Here is a 19,624-nt window from a genome sequence, read left to right as displayed (position 1 = left end):
CCAGGGTTTAACCGAAGACACTCCGCTCCTAAATACTGGATTTAGCTCAGGCAGTCTCTCTCTCCCTGTGCGTGTTTATTACATCTCCTTCTTCGGCTTAATAAACATGATTGCATGTTATTTGGCCTTTCGCCATTCTAGATTATTTGAAAGCATTTCCCTCAAACTGTGCCGAGCGCAATAGCTCTAAAGGCTCCCAAGACTGCATCCCATGGCTCAAATGACAGAGGAAAACCAAAGTTCACTGCAAACAAATAACAGCCTAAGGAAGCCCAGGAAGAAAAGATACAACCGCGGAAGTCAGTCCGAATTGCACTTGGGGTTCGTTTTAGAGGAATGCGCTATCATATGTTTGCACAGAAAGCTCTTGAATATTCATGCCGGCAGAATTCAAAGATATAGCTGTGTTAGTCTGTAGACTCAGTAGAGAGATCTTGTAGCACCTTTGAAACTAACTAAATACTATTGTATGTAGAGAAATCTTGTGGCACCTTTGAGACTCACCGAAAGAAAGAAGTTGGCATCATGAGCTTTTGTTGACTTAAGACTACTTCCTCAGATGCATTTGGAAGTAGACTTCAGTCTACAAAAGCTCACGCTGCCAACGTCTTTCTTTCAGCGAGTCTCAAAGGTGCCGCAAGATCTCTCCGCATCATGTGCCATGTGGGCTTTCAAAGCAGCACTGGCTTCTTCATCGGCAAAAGACGTTTAAACAAACCATACAGGAGAAATCATGCACACTGCTTCTCCTTGCACCCCCCTTCAGCAACTATTGCACCCTCCCTAGGTAGGGTTGCCATAATGTGCCACCACTAAACCGGGACAAAACATAGAAACAGTGTAGGACACAATGTAGGATAAAACTCTCCTCCCCCAAATGGAGAACACAACCATCTCTGAAGATGCCAGCCACAGATGCTGGCGAAACGTCAGGAATAAACTCTTCTAGAACATGGCCATATATAGTCCAAAAACCCCACAAAAAACGATGTATTCCGGTCGTGAAAGCCTTCGACTTCACAAACATGGAGGAGATTTTGACGTTCTTACTAGACAGAAGGCACACAACCACAGACATGATAAAATACATCTGTACCAACCTGTGAGACGAAATGCATCTGCCGCTGCTGGAGGAGGCCGCTGGGGGACTCCTTGGCACAAGGCTTAGGGTTGCCATAATTGTCCACTAATAACCCGGGACAAAATGTAGGAAGGGCCTTTCTGTAGCGGGCCCAGCGGGCTGGCTAGGCCTCCAACGGCTCTCTCGCTGCTGGAGGAGGCCTCGCCGCGGCAAGCTCCAGGAAAAGAAATTGCAGCTCAACATGAGGAAGACCTTCCTGACCATATGATCTGTTTGACAGTGGAAGATGCTCCCTTGGAAAGTGGTGGATTCTCCTTCCTTGGAGGTCTTTAAACAGAGGCTGGATGGCCGCCATCTGTCAATGGGGATGCTTTGATTGAGAGCTCCTGCATGGCAGAATGGGGTTGGACTGCATGGCCCTTTTTGGGGTCTCTTCCAGCTCTACGATTCTATGGTTCACCCGCAAGCATCCCTACAGATCTGGGGTTTGGATTTCTAAAGAAGAAAGGATGTGCCTCTTTCCAAGTCTCCATTTCAGCAAAAGGACTTTTATGCGAAGATTTTGCTGAGTCTTTTAGCTGGCCAAGTGGGGGGACAAACACAACACTTTGTTCAAATACCAGGGACAACGAAGTGGGGGGCAGGGGTGGAGAGGAACATAGGGGAAACGTTTTTGGCCCTGGGCCACTGCCAGCTGCTCCAGCCTGCTCTGGAAATTTCAGCCCTGCTGAGCTCGGCACGTTCCTCGGATGCCGTTGTGTTGCAAAGCCAAAGATCCAGTCAACACCCCACACAGGGAGAGAAAAGTTCCTGAAACAGAGGGGACGGCGGTGGGTCCGTTTGTTCCTGCTCCCTGGTCACAATCTGGGCCGGGATTCACAGAGTTGTGTGCCCACAACCCATCCGCAGACCATGGCCAATTCTTTCATAGCTGCATTGTGCAGAAAAGGGAAAACATTACCTTAAATATAAGTAACTATAAGTAACTATGATGGAATGGTTTTGCTTTTCTGCAGAGGAAGGGTAGGCAAATGCAGAGGTGGCCAGTGGCTCCCATGTTTGAGGTGCAGTGAATCGACTCTTGGGTCTTATTCCAGATTTTAAAATGCACTGCACCCCTGACATAGGAACCACTCTTAGCTTAATCTAAATTAATTCCAGTCTCCAGGGCCTGATGAACTACAGCAGAACCTTGTTCGGTTCCAGGATGCGCCATGGATCCCAAATCCGTGGGTCCTCAAGTCCCATTAAATACAACGGCATAGTCAACTGGTGTCCCGGCCTTATATAAAATGGCCGAATCAAGGTTCGCTTATTGGGATTTATACTTATGGGGGAATCTTTTCTTTACCACTTATGGTTGTTTCCCCCCGTTATTCGTATCTATATAAATCTTATTTCGTATTCTCCTCGAACAATGAGATATACATGGACATACTAATAAACTCCCAGAATCCCCGACTATTAGCCAACATGGCTGAGGCTTCTGGGAGCTGAAGTCCAAAATCTCTTCAAGGGCACAGTTTGGGGACCACTGCCCCTGTGGGTTCTGAGGGCCATAGGCCGTATTATGTTCTCACATATGGACATTTTATTTAGTCATGTCTGGGATGGAACCACATTTTGGACCTGACTCCAGTGGCCCCCATACTGGGCCCTTGAGGTGCTTTTGGACTTCATCTCCCAGAATCCTCAGCCCTGTTGGCCTATGGCCTGGGCTTCTGGGAGCTGGAGTCCAGAATCTCTTTAAAGAGCCCAGTTTGGGGACCACTGCTTCAAGGGAACTCTGTGAAAACTCTGGTTTTGTTTTCCTTTCCCTCACAAGCCTTGGACTACATCTCCCAGGATGCTCCTCTCCTCCGCGCATGCGCAGTGGCAGCCTGGGCTTTTGAGTGGCAAGTTGTTTGTCTCATTGTGGAGCTTTCTCTGCCTTTGCAAGGATCCCGACTCTCTCTCTCTCTCTCTCTAGCTTTCCTTCCTTCCTTCCTTTTCTTCCTTTCTTTGCATCTTCTTCTCTTCCTCCAAGAAACTAGCTCTTTCACTCTCTTTCCTTCCTTCCTTCCTTCCTCCCAAAAAAGAAAAAGTCCTTCAAAAAGAAGGATATTATTCAGATCCACAAACAAACAAACGCGCATCTGGCCCGGGATCGACTCGGATGAGCTCCCAATGAGAAGGAGGAAACGATGGAGCTGCACATCCTGGAGCACCGCCTGAAAGTGGCCAGTGTGGCCAAGGAGAGGATCCAGGGGTTCACCTATGGGCTCATCAAGCTGGCTTTCCTCGCCTCCAAAACCAGGTAAGGAGGGGAGGTGAAAGGCACGTCTGGATGCCAAGACGCGTGTCAGGCCCCTACACGCGTCTCTGCATTAGGGGCTATAGAGTGTATATCCCTGTGGCCAGGGTGGGGTGTTGTTTTGGCCCTATACACGCCCCCTTTTTCCTTCTAGAAGCATAATGGAGGTGGAAGAGACCCCAAGGACCCCTCCTGCCATGCAGGAACTCTCAGTCAAAGCATCCCCATTGACAGATGGCCATCCAGCCTCTGCTCAAAGACCTCCAAGGAGGGAGGCTCCACCATCTTGAGGAAGTAGCCCTTAGGATGTTCCTCCTAATGTTGAGCTGGAATCTCTTTCCCTGCACTTTGAATCCATGGCACCATGTCCTATTCTCTGGAGCAGCAGGAAAAAAGCTCACTCCATCTCCATCTATTAGTCTCTGGAGCAGCAGAAAACAAGTTTGCTCCTTCCTCAATATGACACCTCTTCAAATAGTTCACATATTTAAGCAGGGCTATGATATCACCTCTTAACCTTCTCTTCTCCAGGCTAAACATCCCCAGCTCCCTGAGTTTTTCCTCATAGGGATTCATGGTTTCCAGACCCTTCACCATTTTAGTCGCCCTCCTTTGGACACGCTCCAGTTTCTCAATGTCCTTTTTGAATTGTGGAGCCCAGAACTGGACACAATATTCCAGGTGGGGCCTGACCAGAGCAGAATACAGTGGCACTATTACTTCCCTTGATCTAGACACTATACTTTTATTGATGCAGCCTAAAATCGCATTGGCCTTGTTAGCTGCCGCATCACACTGTTGACTCATGTTCAAGTTATGGTCTACTTGGACCCCTAGATCCCTTTCATACGTATCCCATCCTATATCTGTGCATTTCATTTTTGTTCCCTTACATTTCTCCATGTCGAATTTCATTTTATTAGCTTTGGCCCAGCTTTCTAGTCTATTCAGTTCATATTGAATTTTGATCCTGTCCTCCCTTTTCTTCTTATGTCTTATTATTATAATTATTATTATTAATAAAAAGAAGAAGAAATAAGATATAATAAGAAGAAATTATTATAAGAACCAAAGAATGTTTTAATTAAAAGAAAAAAGAATGATTATTAATATTATTATTATTAATTCATTTTCCTATAAATTGATAAACAAATTTTTCTTCCCCCTTTTCTTCTTATGCCTTATTATTATTATTAATTCATTTTCCTTTTAATTAAAAACATTTTCCTCCCATTTTCTTCTAATGCCTTAATAATAATAATAATTCATTTTCCTTTTAATTAAAAAAACAAAATTGTCTTCCTCGCTTTTCTTTGTATGCCTTATTAATTAATTAATTAATTAATTTTCGATTTAATTAAAAAACAATTTTTGTACCCCACTTTTCTTCTTATGCCACAATAATAATAATAGTAATGATAATTCATTTTCTTTTTAATTAATTTTTTTCCTCCCCCCTTTTTTCTTATGCCTTAGGCATAAGAAAATGAATTATTATTATTATTATTATTATTATTATTATTAAATGAATTATTATTATTAATTCATTTTCCTTTTAATTAAAAAACAATTTTTCTTCACCCTTTTCTTATGCCTTATTAATAATAATAATTTTATTGTTGTTATTATTATTATACCCTACTTATAATATAATTATATTATAATAATATTATAAAATTATATTATGTTATACATTATATTATATATATATATATATATATATATATATAATATACATTATATATTATATATATAAATAATATACATTATATATTATATATATAATATATTATATTATAATATAATAAATATAATATAATATATAATATAATTATATATAATATAATAATACTTATACCCTTCCTCTTTCTTCTTCATCTCAAAAATGATCCACTTCCAAGCGCTTGCACTGCTCTGGCGCAATGCTGTGGAATTCTGGGAACTGTCGTTTTGTGAGACGCTGAGCCTCCACTGTCTCTGGCGCCACAATAAACTACACTTCCCAGGATTCCCTAGCGCTGAGCCAGGGCAGTCAAAGTGGTCTCAGACTGGATTGTTTCTGCGTTTTGGATGTGTATTTATTTATTCCATTGGTATGGCACCTATTAATCAACTTCAATAAAAGTCCAATAAAATTCAAAACAAGTCATTTTTGACCTATGGCACCTTATGGCAAATCTAAATCTTGCCATGATAGGGTGGCCTTAGGGTGGCCATAAGCCAGAAATGACTTGAAGGCATGCAACAACAAAAGCCAAACCTGTCATAGGGTTTTCTTGGCAGGATTTCCCATGACCGTCGCCTGAGGCTGAGACAGTGTGACCTGTCCATGGTCACCCAGTGAGTGCTTATGCTCCACCAGGGAATCGAACCCTGGTCTCCAGAGTTGTAGTCCCACGCTCAAACCACTACACCATGCCGGCTCTTTGTTGCCCATGGAGCAAAGTATGGCAACATCCAACATCCACAAAACAGTGATGCCTTTATGGGGCCAGCTGAAACGCACAAAACAAGTGTGTCCAAAGGAGGGCGACTATAATGGTGAAGGGTCTGGAAACCATGCGCTATGAGGAATGGCTCAGGGAGCTGGGTATGTTTAGCCTGGCGAAGAGAAGGTGAAGAGGTGATATGATAGCTGTGTTTAAATAGTTGAAAGGATGTCATATTTAGGAGGGAGCAAGCTTGTTTTCTGCTGCTCCAGAGAACAGGACCCAAAACAATGGATGCAAGCTCCAGGAAAAGAGATTCCAGCTCAACATTAGGAGGAACTTCCTGACAGTAAGGGCTGTTCGACAGTGGAAGACACTGTCTCAGAGGCTCCTTCTTTGGAGGTCTTTAAGCAGAGGCTGGATGGCCATCTGTCTGGGATGCTTTGATTGAGAGTTCCTGCATGGCAGAATGGGGTTGGACTGGATGGCCCTTGTGCTCTCTTCCAACTCTGTGATTCTATGATGCAAGCGGTGGTGCTTTGAAAGCGTGCATCACGTATTTGGTGCGTTTGGGTTGGCCCCATAAAGGTATCACTGTTTTGTGGATTTGGGCCGCTGTTGTGCTTAGATGGAAATAGTTCGACTTGCAGATCCAGAGTAAATATAGAGATGACACACAGAGACATACATACTTTTCCACTCCATTATACGCATCTGAAGAAGTAGACTGAAGTCTCGGAAAGCTCATGCTGCCAACTTCTTTCTTTCAGTGAGTCTCAAGGGTGCTACAAGATCTCTCTACATACTGACTTTATAGACTAACATGGCTATATCTTTGAATAATAATTATAATTATATGCATCTGAGGAAGTAGACTGAAGCGTACAAAAGCTCATGCTGCCAACTTCTTTCTTTCAGTGAGTCTCAAAGGCGCCACAAGATCTCTTTACGTACTGATGCTAGAGACTAACAGGGCTATATCTCTGAACTCATACACACTGTTGTTTATTTAATGCTGATAGACTCAGAGGTCAGTTTAAGAGAAAGAAGATCTAGAGTCTATTTCCCACGGGGGCATTTCTTTTTATTAACATTAACAATTGAGCGCATGCCATCCGCTAACATTTAAAACTTTCTTGCATGAAAATGTTGGACTTTGAAGATCGGTGCGCTATAATCTCTGCGTCCTAGATTTGGCAGGTTTTGGAGCCCTGGAGATACTTCGGCAATGAAGTCTGGAGAGCTGGTGCGGCGTAGAGGTCCAAGGGTTGGACTAGGGCTCCAGGAGACCTGGGTTTGAATCCTAGCTCAGCCATGGAAACTTGGAGGCCATGGAAACTTGGAGCCATGGAAGAGGAAGGCAATGGTGGCAAATCTTAGAATCATAGAATAATAGAATTGTAGAGTTGGAAGAGACCTTGAAGACCACAATCCAAAGCCCTGCCATGCAGGAACTCTCAATCAAGGCATACCAAACAGATGGCCATTCAAGGAAGGAGATCTCTGAAGAAGTGTGTTCTACTGTCAAACAGCTCTTACCATTAGGAAAATCTTCCCCAATATTTGGGTAGAATCTCTTTTCCTGTAGCTTCCATCCATTGCTCCATGTCCTGTTCTCTGGAGTAGCAGAAAACAAGCTCTCTATATATATATAGATATGTATTAGTCTCTGGAGCAGCAGAAAACAAGCTTGCTCCCTCCTCAATATGACATCCCTTCAAGTATTTAAACAGGGCTATCATATCACCTCTTAACCTTCTGTCAGGGTTGCTTTGATTGTGAGTTCCTGCATGGTAAGGGGTTGGACTGGATGGCCCTGGAGATCTTTTCCAACTCGATGATTGTTCTAAGTAGCTGATCTAACTGCATAATCACAGTAGTATATTGGGAGGATACCACTCCAAGTGAAAATTACATGTTTGTATGTTGTCCCCTTCGCCCGGTCCCCCAAATAGCCTCATCCTCTCCCAGCAGTCTGAACACACTTGTTCCTGACATGCTAGTGCTCCAGGTGCAGGGAAGTGTGCTTGTTTTCCACCTCTGAGCAGGATTTCAGTAGTCCAGCCTCACCTACAGAGTGACTAATACAGCTAGAGGTGAGTGTATTATTACAACTAGATGGTGCTCTATGCATGGATTCTCAACCAGCCCAGGTTTGATCGTAGTTCGAAAGGTTGGGTTCATATTCCTGAATAATAATTAAATTAAATTAAATTAAATTAATTTAATTAAATGATATTTTTTTTAAAAAATTAAGGTAAAATCCCATTAAACTTATTTACTTACTTACCTTCCTTCCTTTCTCTCTCTCTCTCCTTCCTTCCTTCCTTCCTTCCTTCCTTCCTTCCTTCCTCTATTTTGTTTCTTCCTTCCTTCTTTCCTTCCTTGCTTCATTCCTTTCTCTTTCTCATTTCTTCCTTCCTTCCTTCTTTCTTTCGGATAAGGAGAGTTTTCTTATGGAGAAGCCACTTCCATACATTCTTCCAAATTTCAGTAATATATTGCATATATTTTTCTCATTTTGTAGAATGTACGCTATAGGTTTCTTTTTGTCTATTTTATTAATTGTATGTACAGCGCTGTGTAAATCTACAGCGCTATAATAATAATAATAATAATAATAATAATAATAATAAATGACAGAGTATTCTGTGGTTTTAAACATGCTTACTCTGAGGTCTAGTCCTTATTTTATGCTCTGAGGAGAGCGAAAGTAGTCCCCTTCTTTTCCCTATTCGCAAAACGACTGACCATTGTGCATCGGTTTTGTTTGTGGGTTTTTGTTTTGCTTTGCTTTTACTGTTTGATCTGATCTATTCGGTTTGCTCACATTTTTATCTCATGTTCACCAAGCACAACCATGGAGCATATGGGGGCTTTCCTCTTTTCTTCTTTATGGCAACTATCTGAGTAGTGGCATCACTAGGGTTGGCATCACCCGGTGCGGTAACTCATATTGTCACACACACATACCCCATTGATCTTCGCTCATACTACACCATACGGAAGCCTTAGTAATATTTTTCGGTACCAACATTACCCCTAAATTGTGATTCCCATATATAGTATGCCCACGCATACACTGAAAGCCATGTGGGAAGAAGTGGCGCCGTGCGCCAGAAAGACTAATGGTGCATGCCATTACTTTTCATGGGGCTTGAGCATACGTGGAATTTCCCTTGGATCCCCTGCGTAAGGGAAGGAACCACTGTATCACCGAATGTATTGGTAACAGTTGTGACGTAACCAATGAGCAAAACTAAAATGATACCTTTTAATTACAGTGCGCCCTTCCCTTATGCAGTTCCAGACCCCCCACGTAAGGAAAACCATTGCTTCTTCCAGTGCACGGCTTTCAAAGTATGCTGAAAGCCATGTATGGCGCACCCACGTATGGCGCGGACGCACTGTACAAAAGCATGTCTACAGAATGAATGTACACTCATCCCTCCATATCTGCAGCTGATATTTGCGGCTTTGATTATTCACGGATTTGATTAATGCGTTCTCTCTAGGAGTATCTAGGTCCTCCGCAGCAACTCTTTGGTCAACTCTAACTCAAGGTTGCATTGAAAGACCTAGAGATTCCTAGAGAGAATACTTTGTAGCTACTCCAGCGTAGTCCTATGGTCAGTGTCTGTCGGACGTTGGCCACAGAGTTTAGGTGCCACCTTTTAAGGTGTCACCTGGTGCCCTAATGCACCCCCCTAATGCCACTGTCTGTGAGGTACACAATGGAAGACGCTCCTTTGGAGCATAGTGGAGTCTCCTTCATTGGAGATCTTTAAACAGAGGTTGATGGCCATCTGTTGGGTATTGATTGAGAGTTCCTGCATGGCAGAATGGGGCTGGACTCAATGGCCCTTGTGGTCTCTTCCAGCTCTGGGATTCTATGAATCCTAGGTTGGACATCAAAGCCATTGGGTGACCTTAAGTGAGTCACACGCTCTCAGCCTCAAGGGAAGGCAGTGGCAAACCTCCGAACAAGCCTTACCAAGAAAACCCAATGATCGACCTTAGGGTCGCCATAAGACGAAAACACTTGAAGACACAGAACAACAACAACTAACAATGTATGTCCTTATCTACTGCACAACACGTCCTTCATTACGACACTGTTGAGGCAGCCAACATTTTCCTTCTTTTCACTGCTCTGTTAATACTTGAACGATTTTTCTGTACTCGAAGATGGATCCCAGTTACGAGGTCCAAATTCCATCCAAACAGTTAGGTATTGCATTGGTGTCCCTGTATTTGTCTTCATAGACAAAGGCTAACCTGAATACGCATGGGCACTGTCTGCCAAGGCATGTGGCATCAAACGTTGGCCCTCCTGAGGTTTTGGATCTCACCTCCATAAAGCTCCGGCAAGCAGGGATTCTGGGAGACGGAATCCAAAACATCTGGACGGCCACCGCTCCAAAACCACTGTGCTGAAGGATGAGGCGTTCCCCTGATTAGTGAATTTGCATTGAGGATTTGGTAGTTATGATACAAAACATGAGTCAACAGTGCGATGCGGCAGCTAACAAGGCCAATGCGATTTTAGGCTGCATCAATAGAAGTATAAATACTTGAAGGGATGTCACATTGAGGAGGGAGCAAGCTTGTTTTCTGCTGCTCCAGAGTCTAGGACCAGGAACAGTCCAACCCCCTTCTGCCATGCAGGAACTCACAGTCAAAGCACTCCAAACAGGTGGCCATCCTCTCTGTTTAAAGACCTCCAAAGATGGAGACTCCACCAAACTCCAAAGGATGTGTTCCACTGTCAGACAGCGCTTACTATCAGGACATTCTTCTTAATGTTGAGGTGGAATCGCTTTTCCTGTAGCTTGCATCCATTGTCCTATTCTCTGGAGCAGCAGAAAACAAGCTTGCTTCTTGAGTAGACTATACTCTGAAATCAATCTTATTACTAAAGAACAATTAAAACTCTTTCAATAACCTTCATATTGAAAACAGTGCTGTATTTAAAACAGTTTGAAAAGATTTGGTGGAGTCTCCCTCCTTGGAGGTCTTTAAACAGAGGCTGGACGGCCATCTGTCCAAGATGCTTTGATTGAGAGTTCCTGCATGGCAAAATGGGGTTGGACTGGCTGGCCCTTTGGGGTCTCTTCTAACTATGATTCTGTGAAGGGCAGAACCTTAGGTCCCACATTACCTTAGGTCCCGCGATGACCAAGTGGTACCTCAGATCCGGTCACTACTTGAACTTAACGGTTAGCTTAAGAGCAAAGTTGCCGACGCAAGCAAGAAAACAAACTAGCAGAATAGTCGTTCAGGAGGGTGCTTTTCCTAGCATGTACTGCTTGCACAACCTGAGGTTTTGTGGTTCCTGGGACGTTCCCCTCCTCTCTCCCCTGTTTTGTGTTTCTTTGAAAGCCGAGCACTCTAGGCTCCCTCTGTGCGCTCTGGCGTGCCATCAGGACTTGCGGAGTGGAGCATATGCTTTAGCTTTAGCTCTCATTGTTTGTGTACTTTTTAGCTGCAAGAGCGTGTCTGTCAGCAGTTCTGTGGCACAGGCTTGCTATTTATCTCCGTTCAATGGAAGCTTCTCTTTCTGTCTGTCTTAAGGAACTCTGGTGGCGCAGTGTTTAAATGCCTGGTCCTTCAGCCATAACGTTGTGAATTTGATCCCAGGGCTCCAAGGTTGACTCAGCCTTCCATCCTTTCCTAGGTTGGAGTACCCAGCTTGGCTTGCTCATTGTAAACCATTGAGAGAGTGCTTACTGTGTATACTTTATATATGTGACTATAAGTCAACCTCATGTATGGGGCCAAAATTATGGACTTTTTCTATGACCCATGGATAAGTCGAGGGTAAAACTTTGGGCCACGCAACAAAGGATCTTAAGGACGAAGCAGGGAGAACAATGCCAAAGAACTTATAAAAATCCAGTTTGTGCACACGGTAAATGCTGAACGGATGAGAAAATTTGGAAGGGTCAATGCTACCAGGACAGACTATGCGCTTGACTTTCACCAGGGGATGACTCCTTTTTAAATAGGAAGTAAAGCATAGTACATATATCGACCCACAGATAAGTCGATTCGGGGTTTTGGGGTCAATTTTTGGACTAAACTTTCTAGACTTATACATGAGTGCTTAAAGACCTCCAAAGAAGGAGATGCCACTACACTCCAAGGCAATCTATTCCACTATCGAACAACTCTTACAGGTTTTTGGTGGGGGTTTTGGGGCTCTGTGGCCATGTTCTAGAACAGTTTATTCCTGACATTATGCCAGCATCTGTGGCTGGCATCTTCAGAGAATGCTGGCATGAAAGAGAGTGGGGTATATATAGTGACCTCTTCCATGCCAGCATTCTCTGGAGATGTCAGCCACAAACGTCAGGAATAAACTATTCTAGAACATGGCCACATAGCCCAAAAAACTATGGATGCCAGCCATGAAAGCCTTTGACTTCACAACTCTTACGGGGTTTTAAAAGAAGTTCTTCCATAAATCCTTCTTTCCATGCCGTAAATAAGTTTATTCTTGACTCCGGAGCGTGGAGCATGGAAAGGAGAGACAGAAATATCATATTGCACAACCTGTTCTTTGCTTTCTTCAGAAAAACAAGGCCATTAAGGAAGAGGCAAAGGGTCAATCCTCCCTGGAATGGAGGGATTTGCACAGAGGTGGTAGCGGAGGCGCGTCCAAAGTCTTGGATCGTTCCCAAACTGGGGAAGACTGGGTTGGACCAAAAAAAGAAAAGAAATAAAACTAAAACCTCAGCAAGAATACTTCGGCCACTTGGAAACAACAAGCTGTTTGAAAATATTTCGAAGGCTCTTGTGGTGTGCATTACTTGGCGCATGATGCCTTATGCCAAGTAAAACTTGTTAGTATTTGTGAGATGCAAGAGGCTCTGTTGTTTTTGCTCCAGCGGACTAGCATGGCCAGGCCCTCTGGGAGTCAGAATAAATGTTGGGGTTGGGGGCTTGTTCTAGAAGTCTTCGCTCCACAGATGCTTATTATTTCTCCTTGTGGGTTGGCTTAAACATGCCGAGTAGACCTGGGATGTTCTCGCCAGGCCTATGAGAACCACAGCTTAGAAGGGTTACGGTTATTAATTTTTGCAATTTTAGGTTGCATCAATAGAAGTATAGCGTCTGGATCAAGAGAAGTAATAGTGCCACTCTATTCTGCTTTGGTCAGGCCTCACTTGGAATACTGTGTCCAGTTCTGGGCACCACAATTCAAAAAGGACATTGAGGAACTGGAGCGTGTCCAAAGATGGCCGACTAAAAGGGTGAAGGGTCTGGAAACCATGTTCTATGAGGAACGACTTAGGGAGCTGAGTATGTTTAGCCTGGAAAAGAGACGGTTAAGAGGTGTTATGATAGCTCTGTTTAAAAACTTGAAGGGATGCCATATTGAGGAGGGAGCAAGCTTGTTTTCTGCTGCTCTAGAGAACAAGACACAGAGCAATGGATGCAAGCTGCAGGAAAAGGGATTCTACCTCAACATTATGAGGACCTTCCTGACAGTAAAAGCTGTTCAACAGTGGAATACTCCTCCTTGTAGAGCAGTGGAGTTTCCTTCTTTGGAGGTCTTTAAACAGAGGCTGGATGGCCATCTGTCGGGGATGCTTTGATTGTGAGTTCCTGCATGGCAGAATTGGGTTGGACTGGATGGCCCTTCTTGGGGTCTCTTCCAACTCTATGATTCTATGATATTTAATGGGGAAGGCTTTCTCAGCTGTGGCACGGCCTCACAGCCTATTGGAAACACCCCCTTAAAACTTTGCTGCCCTCCTAAACATTCAGTTCAGAGACAAAACTTGTCTTTAGATTTGAGTTCTTTTCTTGAATTGAATTGTTAAGTTGCTTTAAAATGTTATCAAAACCTTCTTTTTTAGCAATAGCATTTACATTTCTGTACTGCTTCATAGCAAACTCAGCACTCTCTAAGCGGTTTACAATCTGTGAGCCAATTGCCCACAATAAGGTGGGTACTCATTTGACCAACCTACAAAAGGATGGAAGGCTGAGTCAACCTTGGAGACCAGCCTGGGATCGAACTCACAACCTTGTGGCTGCCGTTCTGGCATTTAACCACTACCAAAACTTTTAGTAGCTTTAAACATTCAGGGGTAGCTGTGTTGGCCATTTAACAAATACAAACAAAAATCCATCAGTGGTACCTTTTTTGGCCAACTGAAATGCACAATATACTTGTTGCAAGCTTTCGAAGCGGACTGTCACACATTTTTTGACATAAAGTCTATAAAATCTATTGATATGGGAGGTGGTTAAAAAACATTTGAGAGGTGTGTGTAATGGGAATGTGTATATAAGAGAGAAAGAAAATACACGTTGTGTGCATATATGTTTGCTTGCATGGCGGATGGTGGCTCTCATGTCATCCGTTTCAGGTTTTAATCTAAGATTTAAAGGAATTTTCTAGGATGCTGAATTCTATTCCCAAAAGACATTCAGCTCCTTTAATGCTATCTCAAATGTGAAGCGGATTCACTGCCCAACTGACATTCATCCCTCTATGTGTGTGCATGCACAAGTGTGCTCACCACACATGCAGAGAGTAAGATATAAAGTTTCCAGGTTCAGATTTTGCTTTATCATAGTACAGTTATTTCAGATGGTGAGAGTCCAAGAGTTTCCAGGTTCAAGATCTGTATCCTTGTCCTGTAGTGCTCCGCATACATACAAAGGAGTAAGTATGTTGGAATTAAATCACTGGGTTTGATGTTGGATTAAGGATGCAGAGGACGTCACTTGTTCAACCCGTGAATAAAGCGAACTCTTCTCCTTTTTCTTTTCAGGTGCAAATTCTTCAGTCTGACAGAAACACCTGAGGACTACACAATCATAGTGGATGAAGAAGGCTTTCTTGGTGAGTTACTGCGGCACATCTCACTCACTTCCTTCTGTTTATTGGCCCACTGCAGTTGGTTCGTATGTTTTTAAAATTGCAAAACCAATTAGGTCAGTGATGGCGAGCCTATGGCACGCGTGCCAGAGGTGGCACTTAGAGCCCTCTCTGTGGGCACATGTGCCATTGCCCCAGCACAGAGTTTGTTACTAGAAAGCCAGAGGGACATGGCACTTTGCAATAAATAAGTGGGTTTTGGGTTACACTTTGGGCACTCGGTCTGTAAAAGGTTCGCCATCACTGAATTAGGTTATCCAGCATACCAGTCTTCTTCAACCTTGTCCTCTTCCGGACATATATTTTGAACTACAGCTCCCATCAGACCCACCCAGACTAAGCTGATGGGAGATGTGGGCCAAAACATGTGGAGGCACACCAAAAATGAGTTTTGGGTTGGTTTTTCGGACTATGTGGCCATGTTTTAGAAGAGTTTGTTTCTGACGTTTTGCTAGCATGGCCATATAGTCCGTAAATCCCACAAAAAGCTATGGATACCGGCCACGAAAGGCTTCGACTTCACACTAAAAATCGTCTGAGGTCTTTATGGTGGCCACTTATGATGGTCACAAAAAGAGACCCCAAAAAGACAGTTCCAAAAAAAATGTGCATACCGTATAGACTCAACCATAAGTCAACCTCGTGTATACCATATATACTCGACTGTGAGTCGACCTCATGTATAAGTCGAGGTTAAGTTTTGGGGCCACAATTATGGATTTTGCTACAACCTGTGGATACGTCAAGGGTAAACTTTAGGGGCACATTGCAAAGGATCTAAAGGATGAAGCAAAACAAAGCAATGTCAAAGAACTTACAAAATTCCAGTAGACATAACTCTTTGCGCTTACTCTTAAGACTGATGGATGAGAGAGTAAATGGGGTTGGTGCTTCACATATTATACTCTTGCTTTTCACCAGGAGATAGTTCCTTCATTTAAATAAGAGTTAAAATACAGCACCCCATTAATATTAATAGCTGTCTCCCCTCCGCAGATTTCCAAGTCCACACATTTCAGGTTCACAGACTTGGAGGGGCAACTGTATAGATATGGATTTGGACACAATTGCTGTAATCTCATACTCTCTGAACAGAGGATCCACATGACTGCTTAATAACTAGGATATCATAGGATAACTATGGATAGGCAACATTGTCCCTTCAGCTTTTCACTGGACAGCTGTTCAGTTAGAGGACTGTCCTCTTTAAAGTGGTCTTCACTAGAAGTCTTTCCAACCCATTTTAGAGCTTAACTGCCCTGCTTTGCCCTTTGGCTACTATGGTTCTTGGAAACGGTGCCAGGACGACAATTGCGTGGGCAGCCTCCGCGAAGACACAGATCCTGAGACGAGAGATAAAACTGGCTAGATCCTTCCCGCTCCAGCTATCGAGCCAGGAGACAATGAACAATGAGAGATAGAAACTCAAAATCTTGCACGAATACGACAACCGAGGCCAAACTCATCGGCGATTAGGCTGACTTTATCTTCTTGCACATGGTCATGTGTTTGCGCAAAAGGATTAGCCAACAGGGCTATGTTAAATGCCTGGCCGTTGCAGCTCCTAATGTGGAAATGCGCACAGCGTTTAGCAAAACAGCAAAAGCAAGTGTTGATTTAAACAAAAAATAAGTCCTACTTATAAATGTCAGGGATAAATGGTGCGGAAAATGCTTCCAACTAATGGTCTGAGAAATGTTCCGCAAAAAGCTATTTTCTACCCTCACTTTCTAATTGCATCTTGAACAGTAATAGCTTCAGCAACCAGAGAATCGCATGCGTGCTAATGTTACGGTTCACTTGGAGCCATTGGTTTCATAAGATCATGAAGTGTATCGAGAGAAGTTTGAGAGGGAGGAGATACTGGGGATCTGGCTGTCTTGAAGGAAGGAATCTATTGGTTTTATGAGGAGGTGGAGAAGAGACTAGGATTCGAATTTTGGATGTGACACTTCTGCCGGGATCCAGCTAGAGTTGTTAACACCACACCTCCATTTTTGTCCTCCATTTGGCCTGTTCTCCTTGAATCTAATGTCACCCTTGGAGCTGGGAATCATATGGACATCCTGATATTGTTGAACGGCAACTCCCAGACCAGTTCTGTTCCACCGACAGCCATTTTTGTAGAGAGATCTTGTAGCACCTTTGAGACTAACTGAAAGAGTGAGCTTTCGTAGACTTTGGTCTACTTCCTCAGATGCATTTGCTGCAGTGGAAGCCAGGCACGGACTTATGTATGCCATTGGTGCGTGAGGACGTCAACTCGAATTGCAAATCCTTTGCTCATAGAAATGAAGTTGCAGGTCTAGTTTTAAGGATGGTCGCTAGTGCACAAAGGCATTGGAAACTAGCCTTTGTGTGTGGAGACGAACTGGCAGATCCAGTTTGGCAATGGGACTAGCCTGTGGTGAGGAAAATAGATGCATGTAGGGCAACCTCATAAGGACGGGGTCAGATAGTGTTGAAGTGTGTGTCAGGAAACCATTGTTTTTGTTCAACCCATTGCTGATGGACTGTAGTTTGTGGGTGAACGCCAACTCTGCTGTTTCTCTTTGTAGTTCTTTTGTTCAATGACTGCTGTTCTGAGGCCTGAGATGGAGTGCCCAGGGGAACTGAAATGTTCTGCCACCAGTTTGTGTGTATTCCCATTTCTAATGTCTGATTTATGTCCTGTTTGCCCAATGTAGAGTGCTGAAGGGCAGTGCTGAATGGCATACATCACATTGGAGGACGAGCACCTGAAGGCCCCCCTGATATTGTGGGTGATGCCATTAGGTCTTATGATGGACAAATGTATGGGCAAAGTTGGCATCTTGGTTTGTGGCAAGGCTTTAGTACCTGTGTCTCCATTTGTGTCGTGTGTCGTCCTGTAGCTGAGTACCTGTTTGAGGTTTGGAGGCTGTCTGTCGGTGAATCATAGAATCGTAGAGTCGGAAGAGACCCCAAGGGCCATCCAGTCCAACCTCCTGCCATGCAGGAACTCTCAATCAAAGCATCCCCGATAGGTAGCCATCAAGCCTCTGTTTAAAGAGTTTCTAAAGGTTGCCATTCTTGATATTTGTTTTGTGCCTGTATTTCTGCACTGTTTATGTATCTCGGGCTTCTCTTTTGCCCCCCTGGGAACCTGTTCGTCCTGTCGAATGGTTCTCTGTCACTTAGGAGCTTGCAGAACCTTTCATCACCAGAAACTGGTTGCATGTATCCAAGAGTACACAAGGCTGCCAAGAGGGCATGGTTGTGTGTGCCAAAGAGGAAAGGCCTCGTTCATTGCTAGTTCAAACAGAGAGAGAGAGGCTGCTCTTTCTCATATAGCATTTTTTCTTTCCCTTTCTGCTGTTTGTCTTGGAAATGACACCTGTGTCAAAAAATAGAACTGACCCTGAAAGATCAAAATTAAAAAGGTAGAAAAGAAACACTTAGTCACAGTGTTGTTGCTGCCAAACAAGAATTTGGCACAAGAAACAGTCATCAGCAGCCCCTGTGGTGTGATCTGAGCTCTCATCAGGACAGCAACAAGGTGTTGTTGTTAAGGTTCTTTGTGCAGTCAGGTTCAGTTTTTGGGGGGGAGGCTATACAGTTCAGTAATGTAGTGTGCACTGGATCCCTGGCACATCTCTAGGTAGGGCTGGCAGGGAGATCCACTGAAAAATTTGGAGAGACATTGCCCATCAGTATAGACAATACTGAGCAAAAGGGATAGTAGAATCATAGAGTTGGAAGAGACCCCAAAGCCATCCAGTGCAACCCCATTCTGCCATGCAGGAACTCTCAATCACAGCATTCCCGACAGACGGCCATCCAGCCACTGTTTAAAGACCTCCAGGGAAGGAGACTCCACTACAGTCCAAGGAAGGGGTTTGTTCCACTGTTGAACACTCTTACAGTCAAGAAGTTCCTCCTAATGTTGAGGTGGAATCTCTTTTCCTGCAGCTTGCATCCATTGTTCCGGGTCCTGTTCTCTGGAGCAGCAGAAAACAAGCTTGCTCCCTCCTCAATGTGACATCCCTTCAAATACTTAAACAGGGCTATCATATCACCTCTTAACCGTCTCTTCTCCAGAGTAAACACTCCCAGCTCCCTAGGTTGTTCATCATAAGACATGGTTTCCAGGCCCTTCACCATTTTAGTCGCCCTCCTTTGAACATGCTCGTTTCTCAACATCCTTTTTGAATTGTGGGGCCCAGAACTGGACACAAGATTATTCCAAGTGGGGCCTGACCAAAGCAGAATACAGTGGCACTATTACTTCCCTTGATTTAGACACTGTACATCTGTTGATGTAGCCTAGAATTGCATTGGCCTTTTTAGCTGCTGCATCACACTATTGTCTCATGTTCAACTTGTGGTCTACTTGGACTCCTAGATCCCTTTCACACATATAAGTCTCCTTAAGCCAGGTGTCCCCCGTCTTATATCTATGCATTTCATTTTTCCTCCCTAAGTGCAGTACCTGACATTTCTCCATGCTGAAGTTCATTTTATTGGTTTTGGTCCAGCCTTCTAACCTATTCAAGTCATTTTGTATTTTGATCCTATCCTCTGGGATAATAGCTCTCCTCCTAATACGGTGTCATCTGCAAAATTGATAAGCATGCCCTCTATTCCTTCATCTGAGACCTTGATAAAGATATTGAATAGCTGTGGGCCCAAGAGAGAGAGGGAACCGTCCTCCTCCATCACCCTTTGCTCAGAAGGTGATAGCATTGGTTTCTTTTCAGCACCAGGTCAAGACATGGCTTTTTATTAAACCTCGGAGGCCTAATTTACTTTTAAGCATGTACATCCTTTTCGAACACCTTTAAAGCTGCTGCATTGTCAAAGGGCTCTTTCTTTGGAGGGTTAGGCTGGATGGCCATCTGTCAATGGGGATGCTTTGGTTGTGAGTTCCTGCATAGCAGAATGGAGTTGGACTGGATGGCCCTTGC

General features: G+C 43.7%; 1 protein-coding gene across 1 annotated transcript in view; it reads left to right on the top strand.

Annotated features, from left to right (window-relative positions):
- Positions 1-2,981: 2,981 nt before the first annotated feature.
- The window catches only part of LOC149287143 (cytosolic arginine sensor for mTORC1 subunit 2-like), a 33,280-nt gene continuing 16,637 nt past the window's right edge, over positions 2,982-19,624 (top strand). The window contains exons 1-2 of the mRNA XM_089493235.1: positions 2,982-3,377; positions 14,593-14,663. Coding sequence (XP_089349361.1) covers positions 3,265-3,377; positions 14,593-14,663 — 184 coding nt within the window. The 5' untranslated portion in view covers positions 2,982-3,264. The remainder of the gene's footprint in view (positions 3,378-14,592; positions 14,664-19,624) is intronic.

The sequence above is a fragment of the Sceloporus occidentalis genome, unplaced genomic scaffold (genome assembly GCF_023333645.1).
Source record: "Sceloporus occidentalis isolate IW3139 unplaced genomic scaffold, rSceOcc1.0.p SCAF_64, whole genome shotgun sequence".
Lineage (NCBI taxonomy): Eukaryota > Metazoa > Chordata > Lepidosauria > Squamata > Phrynosomatidae > Sceloporus > Sceloporus occidentalis.
The sequence above is the reverse complement of the archived record's forward strand: the minus strand, read 5'-3'. Positions and strand labels throughout refer to the sequence as shown.